General features: G+C 31.4%; 3 protein-coding genes across 4 annotated transcripts; 2 read left to right on the forward strand and 1 right to left on the reverse strand.

Moving 5' to 3' along the window:
* Positions 1–1,217: 1,217 nt before the first annotated feature.
* On the forward strand, positions 1,218–6,538 carry LOC125819965 (NEDD8-conjugating enzyme Ubc12-like). Of its 2 annotated transcripts, XM_049499372.1 has the most exons (6): positions 1,218–1,352; positions 3,670–3,783; positions 5,352–5,460; positions 5,634–5,712; positions 5,821–5,937; positions 6,015–6,538. In XM_049499372.1, exons 2-6 carry the CDS (start codon positions 3,675–3,677, stop codon positions 6,150–6,152), a joined length of 552 nt encoding a protein of 183 aa, XP_049355329.1. In that variant the 5' UTR covers positions 1,218–1,352; positions 3,670–3,674; the 3' UTR covers positions 6,153–6,538. The 2 variants fall into 2 exon arrangements, with proteins under 2 accessions (XP_049355329.1, XP_049355328.1); XM_049499371.1 differs by lacking the exon at positions 1,218–1,352 and having other exon boundaries at positions 3,662–3,783.
* A 5,654-nt stretch (positions 6,539–12,192) lies between these two features.
* On the forward strand, positions 12,193–14,980 carry LOC125820006 (protein BRASSINAZOLE-RESISTANT 1-like). Its single transcript, XM_049499422.1, has 2 exons — positions 12,193–12,651; positions 13,824–14,980. Exons 1-2 carry the CDS (start codon positions 12,337–12,339, stop codon positions 14,502–14,504), a joined length of 996 nt encoding a protein of 331 aa, XP_049355379.1. The 5' UTR covers positions 12,193–12,336; the 3' UTR covers positions 14,505–14,980.
* Positions 14,981–15,554: 574 nt separating this feature from the next.
* LOC125820068 (acyl-CoA--sterol O-acyltransferase 1-like) lies at positions 15,555–16,567 on the reverse strand. Its single transcript, XM_049499483.1, has one exon. The coding sequence runs from the start codon at positions 16,565–16,567 to the stop codon at positions 15,575–15,577; it is 993 nt and encodes a 330-aa protein (XP_049355440.1). The 3' UTR covers positions 15,555–15,574.
* Between the last annotated feature and the right edge of the window lie 280 nt (positions 16,568–16,847).

The raw sequence follows: 16,847 nt of genomic DNA on the forward strand, positions 1-16,847 counted from the left end.
TTAAATATTTGAGAAATAAATAGTATATTTAATAATAAAGATAAAATAGTACAAAATAATAAATTATCTCTTGATTTTTATAATTGAACAACTATTTTAATGCCCCTCTTTTATATTAATCTATTGTATCAATTTAAAGCTTATATTTAAATACATAAACAACTATTTATTTATAAATTAAATTTTAACACTTTAAAGTATTTTTCATCACTTGACTACTTTGTTACCACTAATATAAATAGCTTTTTATTCACCTACAAAATTTGACAATAGAAAATTTAAAAAAATTCAACTTCAATTTACGCACAAATCAATTCAAACTATTGTTGATTATAGTAAGACTCGTACTCAATTAAACTTAGCTTAATCATTATTTTTCTCATATATATGACAATAATTCCAATCAAGGCATCATTCTCTTTAAGAAAACAATCAATATCATTTTGATTCTAAATTGGTCATGATTTATGTTTAAACTATTTGATGATCTTCACCATCATTTTTTAATAATACTCCTATTAACTTCAAATACTCAAAATAAGGAAGAAAAAAAAGAATAAAATAATTACTTAAACAATCAAAGAGGGAGAAAGGAAGTCGGGGATAATCTCGTGTTTGAATCCTAAGCATAAAATAGTATCTTTATAAGGAAACATTTTAGATTTTCAACGCAAATTCAAATATAATCAGATGAGCTTTAAGTACGGAGTATATTGGTTAAGAAATGGTTTAGATTTTTCGAAGCAAACTCAAACATAATCAGACCTCAAGAGAAATGATCTTGTACTTGAGCTCTAAGTACACAATATCTTTGTTTTCTTAACATTTTAGATTTTTCTATGTGAATTCAAATTTAGTCAAACCTCAAAAGAAATAAACCCGTATTCGAGTTCTGAGTACGAAATATTTTTATTAAGAAACATTGAAGATTTAATCAAACCTCAAGAGAGATGATCTCGTATTCAAATTCTGACTACAAAATATCTTTGTTAAGAAACATTTTAAATCTTTTGACATGAATTCAAATTCAGTCAAACCTAAAAAAAGAAATAATCTCATATTCAAGTTCTGAACTCATATCGAGCTTTAATATAAAATATTTTTATTAAAATACCGAACACCGAGCAAAAATGGAAAAAAGAACAAGAGAAAGAGGGGGAGACAATAGAGGGTGCATCCTTTCTATTAAAGTAAAAAAAATTAATACACTTGCTTTCAGTATCCTTTCTTTCTCAGATTCTCTTCTAACTATTTTTCTCTCCATGTATAAATAGAGAGACCCATCATTCATCTTCAATCTTTTTTGCAGATTCTCATTTCAGCAGCAGCAGCAGCAGGTTCACATAATTTTGGTATTTTCTTGAGCTATTTGCTTATAGTTTTATCAGATTCAGCGATAAAAAGGGTTCTTTTATGTGTTTTTCTTTTTTGTTTTCAAGTTTTGTTCTTACCCAGATCGTGAAATCGATTGAATTATCTATGGTTGCTCTTTAATTTGAACCCCTTTTGATAAATTTGTTGATTTTGAAGAATTTTGTCCAGAAATTATGCTTCTTGGCGTCGTGTTTGATCTTAGTTGATGGCCTGTTTTATTTGTTTTTAGTTGGAATTGATTGAATTTTTTTGTTGTTGTTAAATTTTTAAGTTTGGGTAGTGGAAAAGTGCTAGTAGAGAGAACCTCTCAAAAAAAGATTATTTTTTTAGCATTATTAGATGTTGGTTGCTTATTGATATGCTGTTCGGACTTTACAAAAATGGTGCTGTCGGATTCTCAAAAAGCAGTGCATTTTTGGAGGATTGTGACACGAGTGTGGCATTAATTGCTCTAGTTTTGTTAAAGCTGAAGTCTTTTCGTGCATCTTTCCAAAATAACGTCACATGTGCGGGAAGCTACAATTGTGACATTATTTTTGAAGAACCTGAGCAACCTAGCCAGTTTGTGATCTTAACTTCAATAAGTGTTTGAAGCTACAATTGTTGTTTCCTAGTTTAATTGCTCTAGTTTTGTTAAAGCTCAAGTATTTTATTGTGTCTTTCCAAAATAATTGCACACCTTTGGGAAGTTACAATTGTGGCATTATTTTTGGAGAACCTGAGCGACAGCCAGTTTGTGATCTTATTTTTGAGTCTGAATAAGTGTTTGAAGCTACAATTGTTGTTCCTAGTTTAATTGCTCTAGCCTCTAGTTTTTTTAAAGCTCAAGTATTTTCTTGTGTCTTTCCAAAATAATGCTGCTATATAATAAAACAGAAAAGGGCTAGCTTGATTATGCTGAATTTTACGTTTGATTTGCGGAATTGTCCCAAGCTAGAGTTTGGTGCAGGGTTGTTCTATGCATATATCTGTTAAGATATCTATGTTTAGTTCTGGCTGAGAATAGGTTCAGCGATAGTACCCTCGGTTGGAAAAATTAGTGTTATCTCAAAATGGAATATTCATTATTAAATACTCTTATTGTCCATAACCAGAGGTGAATTTATAGCCTAAAAATGGGGCATGTGAACTCGTGCTCTTTCCGTAGAACTAGGTATTTTATGTATACATTGTCTAAGGTCACAAGAAGGCTAAATGGTGCACTTGGTTGAATGTTGAGTTATTTATCTAGAGGACTAGGGATCAATTCCTACTTAATACAAATTTTTGTTCTTCTTTTTAGGGGTGCACCATGTTCTAGAAATCCTAGATTCGCCTTTGTCCATAACGTACAACTTGAATTCTATTATGTAAATTGATTTTTGGCCAGTGAATGACTATTATTATGAGATAATATTTCTAGTGAATCCTCTATCATATTCCATCTATTAAAGTCCTTGAATAGCCTTCAATTGACTTGAATGACATTTTACAATATTCAAATGGTTACACTTCCCATAAGTGAGCCATTGTCCATTATATTTTGTTGTCAGATGTTAGCATCTTTTCCCTTCTTTACTCCTATATATTCTCTACTAGAAGAGCTTATTGAATCGTAGGGGACAATGTCTTTGACATGCCTCAAGCTTTCAAGAGTTCTCGACAGGTTTCGTGATCAAGTATTTTCCATAAGATTCCAACACCAATTCCAAAGCTTAAATGGTAGTGAAAAAGAAATACAAAAAGTTGAAGTTTTTTTTTTTCCTGCTTTAAAGCTCAGAAGAGTTATTGGAACATGTCGCAGAAACATTGGCTAGTTATAAAGAAATGATTTTTATATTCTTTATTCATATTAGCACAGGAGGGTAGTCGATTCAGAAGACTTACAATCTCTAGATTTCAGATTTAACAAGTGCAACCGAATATGTTAGAAGTAAAAGATCCATTCAAGTGATACCAACTAGCTGAGATTAAAATATTAGTGTGTGTGAGGAATCCTTTTATCTTGATTAGAGACTTGTACATCTCTATAAGAATAAATGTGAAATTTGAAGAACCTTTAGTTCAAGAGAACTTCTAATTTGCTTTATTATTCAATATTGAATGAACTTGAATAGCATGTAAAATGATACAGAGATTCATATTTTCGAACCCAAATACTTTGGGGCAGAGGCTCAGTTGACAACTGCAGGAATTTTTATGTACTTAGATGTTGTTATTTGTACTTATAAATGAAAAAGATGGAGAAGATTCATTTTTCATGTATTTCATCTCGTAGTTCTTATTATGGTTCAACGTGTCATTTTGCTTTTGTAGGGACCATGATTAAGCTATTTAAAGTAAAGGAGAAACAGAGAGAGCTTGCTGAAAATGCTAATGGAAAGCCTCCAATTAAGAAACAAAGTGCAGGAGAGCTGCGTCTTCATAAAGGTATTTCCTTTTCGCTTTCTTCGTAAAATCTTTCAAATCAAATAAGTACTTAATCATTTCGTTTCATGCAAGGTAATTTCTTCTTTCTTTTAGCATACCAAATTGGTCAATTTAGATTTGATTAGCTAAGGTTTCATTTCAGTTGTGTGTTTACCCTTTAGAGATCTTCCATGTAAAGTTTCAGATGAAATAGTGCACTCTGATTATAATTTGAGACATGAGAAGTTGTGGTTCATGACATGAACCAGTTTTCTCCTCTTTAGTACCATGGGAACACGTGGCAGTGTGTAGTAAATGTAGAATCTTCCAAATGTAAGATGATCCTGAGAAAGGTCATAGGTTATCTCGGTAGGCCAGTGTTGTCAAAGGCGTGCTTATGCCCTGAAGTGAGGCGCAAAATATGTTGAGCGCTTCGCCTCGCTTAATGTGCAATTCAAGACTCTAAGATATACTTTTTTACTCATGAAAGTTTCCTGAAGAGGTGATACTAAACGATTAATATTTTACTTCATTGTACATATTTTTTTTTCAATTCTTTGTTCATATATTTGATGTTCATACTTATAATTGTTAGTCTCGAATCAAACATATATATTTTTACTTTTCTCCATTGTGACGTTTTTCATTAAAGCTTACACTTTACTTGCGCTTTGCACTTAAAGCCCCAAGTCCCAACAGAGCTTAGAGAATTTTTGTGCTTTTTGCTTTTGATAACACTGTGGTAGGCTGAAAAAATTGTAAGAGAGAATGTAGTGCTTCCTGATAAAAAAAAAGTAAAAAAATTAGAAAATGTAGTGCTTTACTGGAGGGGGTGGGAGTTGTTGATCTCAGGTATTTCACAAACAGTGCGTCCACCAGCTACAACTACAAGTTTACAGGCCCATGCTGTGTATTGCTAGAATCCAACGTGTGTGTCAAAGTGGACCCCCCTTAAGGTGGTTCTTTGTGACAGTGAAGGTAAGAAGTGGGAGGTTGGACCGTTGGAGGAGGGTTAGTGTAAATGGAGGCCAGAAGGCAGTGAAATTTGGAATGCCTCTCAATTTCATATTTCATCATTCACGGGTTTCCCCAAATCTCCCATATATTGCTGTAGAGATTTGATGTGATTTATTGTCATTTCTATGTTGACTCCTTTTACTCGTATAGAGGCGAAAATCGTGTTATGTTTGACCATCCACTGTTGAAGATTGATGTTGCTTGAACATCTATATGTGACAGCTAACTGCATAAGACACTCACATATATTGAGAGTGAAAAGTGAAGATTGTTGTTGCTTGAATCTTGATGCAAAGCACTTTCTAGTGAAGGGGTTTTCTTCGTCTTTCTTTAGATTGATGAACTTTTTGACGGAAGTTCATGAATGATTGTATCAGTTCCTTCCTTCATTGCCCCATTTTCGGATTCATCATAGAATGTTTCCCCTTATAATAAAGAATCTATACAAAAAGGATTCATTTATTTTTCTTTGTTCTGAGTGGTTCTTTTCTCCGACTATTTATTTGTCTTCTATTTTTTTCCTCACTAATGAAATTGTGAGATGGTCTTAACGTTTTTCTTGTTCCCTGTAGATATCAGTGAACTAAATCTACCTAAAACGTGTAGCATATCATTCCCTAACGGAAAAGATGACCTCATGAACTTTGAAGTCACCATTCGGCCTGATGACGGATATTATATGTAAGTAGTTTTGCTGAAACTATTCTCTCTCTTTAATGGTGTATATTCCTGAAAAAAGCTTACTTCGACTTGGATATACCTTTCTGCTTTCGTATTTTATGGAAAATTGGTGCGCTTCAAGTTAGCTTCCCTCGGTGCTGATAACATACATTGTATTATTTGTTCGTATTCAGGGGTGGAACTTTTGTCTTCTCTTTCAGCATTTCTTCTATTTATCCTCATGAGGCTCCAAAAGTCAAGTGCAAGACGAAGGTGGGTAATGGTTTGTAGCTTTTTCTATTCGACTCTTTTAATTTCTTGAAGAATGAATTTAGATTCCAATTGTTTTATCCATTAGCTCTGGAAACTCGGATTTTGCAGGTTTACCACCCGAATATTGACTTGGAAGGAAATGTATGTCTCAACATTCTTCGAGAAGACTGGAAACCTGTGCTCAACATCAACACAATAATCTATGGCTTGTATCATCTGTTCACGGTACTTTAACTTCCTTCTAGTTTGATGTAGTTTACACTACTCTAAGTAGTTGGTAGTTATAACTTCCGATTCTGCAGGAACCCAATCACGAAGATCCCCTCAATCATGAAGCAGCTGCTGTGTTGAGTGACAACCCGAGCATGTTCGAGTCCAATGTCAGAAGGGCAATGTCTGGAGGATATGTAGGGCAAACGTACTTCCAACGCTGCATGTAATGTCTCAAATGCAGAATCAATTAGTTGATGATGATGATGTCGATGCCGGAAGTTGAAGGCTCTCAAAGTCTGTAAAGTTGGACCAGAAAGAACCATTTTTACATGTGGTTATTGTGAAAAAGATTGAGTGCAAAATGTTATTAGATACATGCAAAACTTAAAACCTGCAGAAAGTTTTCTGTATGATATGAGTGTAAACTTTGCAACAACTCATGCAAGAAGGACTGAAGGTGTTAGAGACCTCTGCTTGGGTGAATTTATGTTTTTGGCTATCTTGTGCTTCGATTATTGTATTATTTTGTGGTAGTAACATTTTATATGACAATGTCATGCTATCTACAACATTTTGTCTTAGCTTCTAAACTCCGTTGTTGCTCTTTTTCAAACTACTGTGTTGTTTTTATTTGAGTCGAGAGTCTATCGGAAACTACCTTTCTTTAGATCTTGTAGGGGTAAGGTTTGTGTATTTGCTATCCTTTTCAGACCCTATCATCGTGCATTTCGATTATCTAATCATATATATAAAAGAGAAACATAGACAAGGTGATGTGGCACCTCTCTATGGCCTCCATTCCTATTTATCTTTTTTCTTCTTTTTTTGGCTTTTTTTTTTTCATTTCTTTTCATTAAATAATTTGTTTATTAATTAAAAAATTCAATCATATTTACTCTTCTAATTATATCTAATAAGTTACAACAAAACCTCCATCTATTTACATTCCCTACTTAAATAATATGTCTCTTCAACTTATTTCTAATTATTCTTATGGTTTACACAATCTATAAATAACAATTATCAATGTTCAATGTTCATTTTCATTTTCATTTTCTCATTCTTTCTTTTTATTAGTATAGTTTTTTCCCTCTTTTTATTTTTTTTCTTCATCTTTTTTATCAATCATGTACTTAATAATGTCACCATATGGTCTTCATTTTGATAAAGATCATAAATATATTCTTCAAGAATAATCACATGGATGTTCACATTAGTTTGATACAAGTTCATCAAAATGAAGAACGAAGATTTCATCAAGAAGATGATCATATTAGCACAAAAGTTTGAATGATTTTCAAATATTTTGAAGACTCATTCATGTATTGTTTGATTTCAATTAATATTATTCTATTCTTTTTTATTTTATTTTGATTAGATATATAATTTCATGTTATTCAACAAAAATTAAATTATGAAACTCTACTAATCATCATATTAGAAATCTCAATTAGCATTTTTTACTCATTTTACTTTGCTCTTCTTCTTCTTCTTCTTCTTCTTCTTATTACTAGATAATGTTGCCCGTGCTATGCACGGGCCCAATAATATAAATGGTATGTTTGGGAGCTAATAACTGAGTTTTTGAAGCGATTGTTTGCGTGGATAAAGAAATAAGTTTTTTTTTATCACAAACATGTACTTTCTTTGACGCTATTTAAGGCATAATAAGACTACCCACGTACAACATTTTTGAAATATTTTATGTTGTCAATTACCATGATTTATAGTATTTTTACGATAGATTCACTTCAAGAATCAGTGGAATTTTTTGTATTTTTTTCAAAACATATTTTATGTTGTCAATTATCATGATTTATAGTATTTTTATGCAATTTTTAAATATAAAAAAAACAAAAAAAATAAGACAAATAAATTAAAATGGACCCAATATATGTTATTTTTGTTGTCTCAATTTATGTGACACAAATGAAATTTGGAGAGTCAATCCAAATTTTCATATGTTTTTTTTAAAAAATTTAAGTTATTAATTATTGTGATTTATATAAATAACGTACATTACTGGTCACATTGTCCTAATTTATGTGATATGGATAAAATTACAAAATTAACCCTTTTAAAATATCTATATTTTAAGTTGTTGATTATTATTATTTATAATATTTTTTTGGTAATTTTAAAATGATATGTGTTATTTTTTCTGTCCCAATATATGTGAGCCTGATACAATTCTGAGAGTCAACCTATTTTATTATATAGCTTTTAAATATTTTAAATTGATAATTATTGTAATTTTTAATGCTTTTTAAGTCATTTGTAAATGATATATGTTGCTTCCTTGATTGGGACTTTTCCATTTGTGACCTATATATATATATATGTCACAAATGGAAAAGTCTCAATCAAGGAAGCAACATTTATCATTTACAAATGACTTAAAAAGCATTAAAAATTACAATAATTATCAATATATATATATATATATATATATTATTTTAAAAGGGAGTTAAATATAATATATAATATTCAAGAAAGTTCCAACTTGAATATTATATATTATACTTGGGCATAGTAGAAATTTTAAAAGTCCCACAAGTATAATATATAATATTGAAGATTGAGAAAAGTCCCAATCTTTAATATTATATATTATAATTGGGCCTAAACTCCCTTTTATAATATAGTAGAAAATTATGTGAATAAATGAAGATGAAACATTATACGATTTTATTTTTGTGTATATCTGTTTGTCAAGTTCTAATTAATATTTTAATTTTTGTCATAGTTGGAAGATATAATATTACACATGATACATTTCTCATAGCTATTGCATAATGTTGCCCCTAAAAATATATGATATGGTTTGTCATATTAAAAAACAGTCACAAAATAAATTAATAAATAAATAAATAAATTATCTTTTTAGTATTTTTAAAACTTTTAATTGATAAACAAATTATTTAATGAAAAGAATGAAGAAACAATTTTCCCTTAGTCACATTAATTATATTCACAACTAAAAAAATGTTATTTATTTAACTTCTCTTAATTATTGTAAATGATAAACATAAAAAAAGTGATGTGACATTTATCTTTTGTCTCTTTTTTTGACTTTTTTTCTTATTTAAATTAATTATTTTTTGTAAAAGTAATTTACTTAATTAAATACAAACAATTAATTATTAATGAAAGAACATTTACAACAAAAAACTCTTCACATACTAATTTATTAGGAGTAATAACTATCCATAACTCACACTTTCTAATTTCCACTCTTAATAAATTAATTTTCCATTTTATTTTCTTTTTTTAACCTTTTTCTAATTATAAATTTTAAAATAACAATTTTTTAAAGAATATTTTAAGTTACTTTCTCTTAATTATTTAATTACAACCAATATATCTATCTATATATAAAGTTAAAATATTAGATATAAACAAGATAATGTGGTACCTTTCTATATTTATCTTTTCTAAACTTTTTAGCATTTTCTTTATTTTTTTCACCGGTGTGATATTTTAAAAAATAATTACTCAATAGTATTATTCTCCATAATTCACATTTCTTGATCTCTGCAACTTCTATTTTTAATTGGTAATTAAAAATATTCATGACTTCAAAACCTTTCATGTGGATAACCCCCTAAATTAATTAATGTGCAAGTTATGTATTTTATCTTATCTTACTTAGTTGCTACAAGTAACAATTTTAAACTGAGGAGATTTTCTATAGAGTTTTGTATTTTATTAGCATTATTTTTTATATATATATTATATATATTTATAAGAGTATACTAATAGTTTTGGTATATTGCCATCATTTTTTTTTCCGTTTATGTTGCTATTTTTTTATTTTGAATGTTTGATTTTCATATTAGATTCACGCTAGATTAAAAAAATTAAGTATAGTATATTATTAATTGAATAATGCAAATATGATATTCCTATTGGATTACTTGTGTAGTGTTGATATGATATTTCAATATACTGAAGATGATTTTCACCAAAATAAAAATCTATCTTTTATTATTTTACAAGCAACAAATTTTAAAAGATATAATTTTTTAGATAAAATAATATGATAAACATGACTTGAAATTAGTGACATATTTCCACTCTAGGAATTTTAGTAATATATATATGACGTGTTAAAAAAGTTAGAGAATGTAAATTCTGGATTTTATTAAATTATTGTTTATCTATTTATTTAGAGTAACTTTTTTCATAATTTTTTATGAACACCGTGAAATATAACTCCGTCCTAAAAATATAATTTAGAATTTATTGAAGACACACAAACAGAAAGAAATTTTTCTTGAAAATATTTTCTTTCCTTACACGTTTTTAAAGATAACATATCAAATAGATTATACGAAATCAACTATATTTAAAGTACTAAAAGCATAGGTAGTGGATTATAAGTTGAAATATAATTTATTGGGTTCAATGGTAATAATATTTGACTCAAAATATTTTTGTAAAAATTATTCATAAATCTAATGAGATCCGCGCGAAGCGCGAATGTGTTTACTAGTTATTTTATAATAGTATTGTTACATTTTTAATAAGCATTGCCATCCTTTCTTTAACATTTTGTGTTGGCTTCTTTACTCTGTTGTTTTTACTTGAGTTGAGAGTCTATCGGAAATCGCCTCTCTTTATCTTGTAGGGATAAAGTCTGTGTACTCACTATTCTTTTTCATATCCTACCTATATTCATTTGAAGAAAAAAAAGAAAAATATTGATTTCCTCAGCAAATAATTGATTATTTCCTACGTGGCAAATTTCTATTGGCTGGTTGACTGAATTTTAATTAATAATTAAAAGAGACAACTCTGCTAACAAATCATTTTGCAGAAGAAAGAGAAAAAAAAAGTGAAATAAAGAAGAATTGTTCCCCACCCACAAGGCCATAATCCCACAACATGTGCTTGGTTTTGTACAATTACTTAAATAATCTTACTATATTTATTATTATATATGTATGACTTTTGATTTGATTAAAAATGAAATTCGAAATAATAATTTGACTTATATATTATGTTAATCTCAATTTATATACACTACCTTTATTTGTGATTTTTAAAAGTTAAAGCGAAATTAAATAACATATTTATGTATTATGTCTTTGATAAATTAAGGGTTGTTTAGTGGTTGATTAGAGTTATGCAAATATTAATAATATAAAGGTCAATCATGTAGATTTAATTATTCATGTAGTTAGTTATTTAATTTTCTATCCAACATAAAGTGATAAGTAATTTATATATGTATTAATTATGCTAGATTGTAAAATTGGTAACCGAATAAATCACTTGGTACACTGAATTTTATACATTACAACTAAAGTTCTACTTAATATGGTACTAGTTATCATGAGTTTGATACATAAATAATTCACTTCTTATTAATCACACGATCCTTTTAGTGATACATTAATAATTCACTTCCTAACCAACAATCATACGACTCCTTGGGGTTGTTTGGTAATTGGTCAGAATTATACAGATTTAATTATGCTTATATTAATTATGCGGTATTAATTATTTCGTCTTCTCATCCACATAAAATAATACACAAATTTCATTAGAATCAATGCATGTATTAGTCATGCGGGTTTTAAAATTACAAATCAAATATCTCATTAATTTTATACATGAATAATTTTTATAACTTATTAAAAAAATTAATAAGTGAATAAGTTGTTTCTTTACTAGCTACCAAATGACCCTTTGTTTATTACAAACTATATATATACACACACTATATATTATATCTTTTTTTTTTATTTCCCATTCGATACCAGTCTGACTATTTCGGATTCTTGTTAGGTAGGACCCCATACGATTTGCGTTGAATAGAATTCCATTCAGAGCAATGCCATCCACGGTACTACATCCATACTATTTCGGATTCCCGTTAAATAGGTGCCATTTGATTCACACCGAGTAGTATTTCATTCGGAGAATAGTAGTCAGAGCAACCCCATCTATGATATCACATGCTTACTATTTTAAATTAGCGTTTGGTAGGACGTTATTCGATTCGCGCTAAGTAGAAGGATAGTAGTCAGAGCAACCCCATCCACGATACTATATCCTAACGGTTTTGAATTCACATTAAGTAGTACTCCATTCGATTTGCGCAGAGTAGGATGGAGCAACCTCATCCACGATACCGAGTGCGTATGTGTACACAACACATACAAGACAACACCACTACCTATAGAGAGAAACATCAAAGGTTCTTCTTTGCTTTGTTGAACGTCTTTCTCGTGAGTATAGTCTCAGACGTGTGTCTGCAACCCTCCCCACCGCCCCACGCCACCCTACCCCCACCTGGGACCACCCCATTTTCTCTTCTTCTCATATACACACACACAGAGACAGAGAGAGAAAGAGAAAGCGCGCGTGTGTGAGAGAGAAAAAGAGAACAACAACAACAAAATCATGATGTGGGAAGCTGGAGAATCACCGGCATCTTCCTCCGCCGGTGCCGGAGCTGGTGCAAGTGGAGGTGCCGGAGTTGGTATACCGGAAAGTGGTGGTGGTGGTGGTGGGAGGAGGAAACCATCATGGAGAGAAAGAGAGAATAACAGGAGAAGAGAGAGAAGGAGGAGAGCTGTAGCTGCTAAGATTTATACTGGTTTGAGAGCTCAAGGAAACTATAATCTTCCTAAACACTGTGATAACAATGAAGTTCTTAAAGCTCTTTGTACTGAAGCTGGTTGGATCGTTGAACCTGATGGTACCACTTATCGCAAGGTTTTTTCAATTTTTCTCTCTTCAATTTACATTGATTGATTGATTGTAAGGTTAATTTCTGTGTTTTGGTGAACACCATTAATGGGTTTTGCTTGGATTTGCTTAGATCTACAGGTTTGGCAATACTTTTTGGATCTAGATTGTTTTTTCAGTGCACCTATTTTGATGGATTTTAGTATATAGGAGCATCAATTTTAAGTTGCTAAGCTTCTGGATTTGCTGAATTTCTTTGTTTTGCTCTGTTCATTGTTCTTGTATGTTGGTTATTTTGAGAAATTAGAGTGATCTAGTGTATAGTTTTGTTAGAAAATGGAAGGGGTTTTAGGGAGAAATGATTGAACTTTCCAGTTCAATTGTTGTTAATTTGGTAGTGGGAAAAGGGTGTCTTCGTTTGGAGCTTCTGGGGGTGGAGTTGGATGCTTTCGAGTTTCACCTTAGGCTATGTTGCTTGAACTCTTCAAAAATACCGATGGGTGTGTGTCGAATCCTCCAAGATCAGTGCATTTTTGTAGGATCTGCACAGGTACAACATTGAAGAGTCCGAGCAACATAGGCTAAGGTGATAGTATCCAGCTCCACCGCAAAAGCTCCAAATAAAAGGACCCTGTTTTCCACTACCAAATTAATAACAATTGAACTGGAACGTTCAAGCATTCCCCCCCCCCCCCCCCCCCGATAAGTGTGTGTCGAATCCTCCAAGATTAGTGCATTTTTGAAGGATCTGCATAGGTACGATATTGGTGAGTCCGAGCAACATGGCCTTAGGTGTTTTTTTTTATGTAGTGAATGCTTGTCCAGATTCCAAATTTGTTATCTGTTGAGGTTTCTTTTATTAGCTCAATTGCTGTGCTTTTCTCTCTGAAAACTCAAATTTAATGAGAACTTTTGTGTTAATGTTTTCTGAGTTGTCGATATTAGTTTTGTGGTTTGGGATTTAGAACTTAAACAATAAGCAATGTTTGAGGTGAAGACATTTGCTGCTAGGATAATACGATCTTCCCGTTGGGTTGAGCGTTGGAGTAATTTCCTGTCTTGCCATGTTATCCTGCAAATTTTCTCTCTGAAACTCAAATATCACTAAACTAAAGTGTGTGACTTGGTTAACTTAACAATATGCAAAACTTGGGATCTGTTTTTGATACTGACTTTGTTTTAACTATTATGTGATTCAGGGATGCAAGCCAATCCCGATGGAGATTGGAGGCACTTCAACAAACATCACACCAAGTTCTTCACGGCATCCAAGTCCCCCGTCATCATACTTTGCTAGCCCAATTCCATCTTATCAGCCAAGTCCAACTTCCTCTTCTTTCCCCAGTCCATCCCGTGCTGATGCTAACATGTCATCACATCCATATTCTTTTCTCCATAATGTCATTCCTTCATCCCTTCCTCCATTACGAATATCAAACAGTGCCCCTGTAACCCCACCACTTTCATCACCAACTAGGCATCCTAAGCAAACATTCAATTTAGAGACTTTGGCCAAAGAATCAATGTTTGCTTTAAACATCCCTTTCTTTGCTGCTTCAGCCCCAGCAAGCCCAACTAGGGAGCGTTTTACTCCTCCAACTATACCCGAGTGTGATGAATCTGACTCATCTACCATTGATTCAGGCCAGTGGATCAACTTTCAAAAGTACGCGGCAAACGTTCCACCTTCTCCAACATTTAATCTTGTAAAACCTGTGCCTCAGCCACTTCGTCCTAATGATATGATCACAGACAAGGGTAAGAGCATAGACTTCGACTTTGAAAATGTATCAGTCAAGGCATGGGAAGGGGAAAGGATTCACGATGTAGGATTCGATGATCTGGAACTCACACTTGCAAGTGGCAATGCTCGCATATGATTGAGATTCTCTGATTTAGTTAGCTGATGAATCACTTTGCATTCCAGTGGATTATTCGAGCCTCATCTGGTGAGATATTGCACAAACGTAGAGCTTGCATAAATTGCTTCTTAGGATGGATTGGATTTTCTCTGTTGCTATTTACCTTATGTATAACATTCTTTCCCCTTATTTGCAAAGCCCCCTTCAAAATTTATACAGGTCTTATCACAAGCATTTCGTGTAGATATATGCTTTGCTTCTATGGTTGAGAATCATTTTCTTCATTGTAGACTAGATGGAGCTTCTTCACAACTATGAACTATCCACATTTGTCTATTAGAACTCGTTTTTTTTTCCTTTCTATCGGAACTAGCTTCAACAATTGAAGTCGATGATGTACCTTGTAGTCTCTCTGATGTTTTTCGTGCACATCATGAAGACATGAAACGCGTTACAGTTTATACATTCAAGATTTTGTGTTGTGTCTAGTTGAAGATATTCTTGCTGTATTTTGGCCTAATAGCAAGATGCAGGGGTAATGGATCTTGTTATCAGATTGTAAGGATTGGGCTCTGATAAGATGGCCAACCAAATGGTTATGTTTCATTCCAATTTTGTGATGTCTCTAAAGACACAAGCTAAAAATGACTATATTCACCGGAAGGTACAAGTAGCACACATCGAAAATAAAATGAGAAAACGTCACTTGAGATGGTTTGACAATGTCCTGAGTCGAGACCTAAAATCATATGGAAGGAAGGAGTTGTCTCGAAAGACCTATAATCTTTTGAAAGACATGTAGACTCAATGAAAGGCAGGACACAATCAAAGATAGTTATGTCAACTACTATTTGTTAGTGTACAGAGCAAATTTTATCGTTATTTATTTGAGACTGAAGCGTAATTAATGTTATTATAATTATCAAGTTAGTTCATACTCACTTATTAAAGTCAAGGTTTAGAAAAAGATCTGACAAAACATTGTTAGATGACAACAAAAAAAAAGAATTTCATTCAGAAAATCTTTTCGAAATAAAACACAATTACAATAGAATTAATCCAAGACCAACAATACCAAGTCCCAATTATTATTTGGTGACTTCACATGTATTTTTTCCTTCCCTCACTACTGGTAAAACTAACAAAAAGTAAAATGAAAAAACAATAAAAATACGTTTTAATAATATTGAAATTCTTGCATCCATAATTACCCAATTTTTTGCATGAAAAACCTTTTCACAAGATATGCAAATTCCTTGTAACACAAAAAACCACATTACTTCACATGTTGGTTTTAAACATAAACCACATGTAATATAATAGAACATTAGTTCATGCATTATAGCTGAAACCACAAATGTACTCACAATTGCTAATAAATTTGATGTATTTTTACCCAAAAAACTCAAATTCTTCAAAGCTTCATTTGTTGGATCATAAATTGTCAATCTCAACATTTTCGATGAGTATCGATTCCATCTCTTTCCCCAGAAATCTCGAAAAGATGTAGCTAAATACGGTTGCTTAAAAATCTCCTCCACCTCATACCTTTTGAAAATATTTATGTCGAAAATCTCATATTTCTGACTAACATCCCTTGGAATTTTTAGGTCAGAAATTGACTCGTCAGAAATTTTTCTGGTGGAATTTTCTTCAGAAATCTCATATTCTCGATCCACAATTTTTACATCATAAATTGGTTTATTGAAAGTATTTCTGACAGATTTTTCATCAAAAATCTCATATTTCGAAATTTTGAGTGGGAAAATGGAAATGAGTATAAAGTCAATAGGATTTTTGCAAAGGGAAAGAGGGCCTTTGTTGAAACAAAAGAGAATGAGTTTGAAAGAAGTAATCCATGTAATGAAAAAAGACAAAATGCCTCTAAGAAATGCAAATGAGAAACACCAAGGGAAAAAATACAAAATGTAAAAAATTGGTGAAAGTGCAATTATTCTTGGAATGCCTTTTGGGAATTTTGGAATTAAGAAATAAGAATAATTTAATGATAAAAGTAGAAGGAAAAGTACCAAGAAAGGATTTTCCAAGAATTTGATGATCATAATGTTGTAATATTCCATTTTTTGGTTTAATAGAGAATTCTACTTGAAGTTATATAGAATTCAATGTTTAGGGTTTCTAGCATTAAGGGTGTGGTTGGTATGAAGGAAAAATAGTTGAATTTCTTATTTTCGGTACATAAATAAAAATTATTAGTATTAAAGTCTCTGTATATAATCCAGACAAATATCCTTATTACATCTTAAGGAATTATCTTACATGTTGTCATTTTTTTTTAATGTCGGAGAGGCAGTGCTTGGTCTCCTAATCTAGTATTAGTTAATATTTACATAATATACA

Source organism: Solanum verrucosum, unplaced genomic scaffold, assembly GCF_900185275.1.
Source record: "Solanum verrucosum unplaced genomic scaffold, falcon-dt-bn FXZP01000229.1, whole genome shotgun sequence".
Classification (NCBI taxonomy): Eukaryota; Viridiplantae; Streptophyta; class Magnoliopsida; order Solanales; family Solanaceae; genus Solanum; species Solanum verrucosum.

Bases quoted from the DNA above. Each gene is read 5' to 3' on its own strand.
- LOC125819965 (XM_049499372.1), top strand. From the start codon at position 3,675: ATGATTAAGCTATTTAAAGTAAAGGAGAAACAGAGAGAGCTTGCTGAA. The intron at 5,713-5,820 runs GTGGGTAATGGT...CGGATTTTGCAG, and splicing joins AAGTCAAGTGCAAGACGAAG to GTTTACCACCCGAATATTGA. The intron at 5,938-6,014 runs GTACTTTAACTT...CCGATTCTGCAG, and splicing joins GCTTGTATCATCTGTTCACG to GAACCCAATCACGAAGATCC.
- LOC125820006 (XM_049499422.1), top strand. From the start codon at position 12,337: ATGATGTGGGAAGCTGGAGAATCACCGGCATCTTCCTCCGCCGGTGCC. The intron at 12,652-13,823 runs GTTTTTTCAATT...TATGTGATTCAG, and splicing joins ATGGTACCACTTATCGCAAG to GGATGCAAGCCAATCCCGAT.
- LOC125820068 (XM_049499483.1), bottom strand. From the start codon at position 16,567: ATGGAATATTACAACATTATGATCATCAAATTCTTGGAAAATCCTTTC.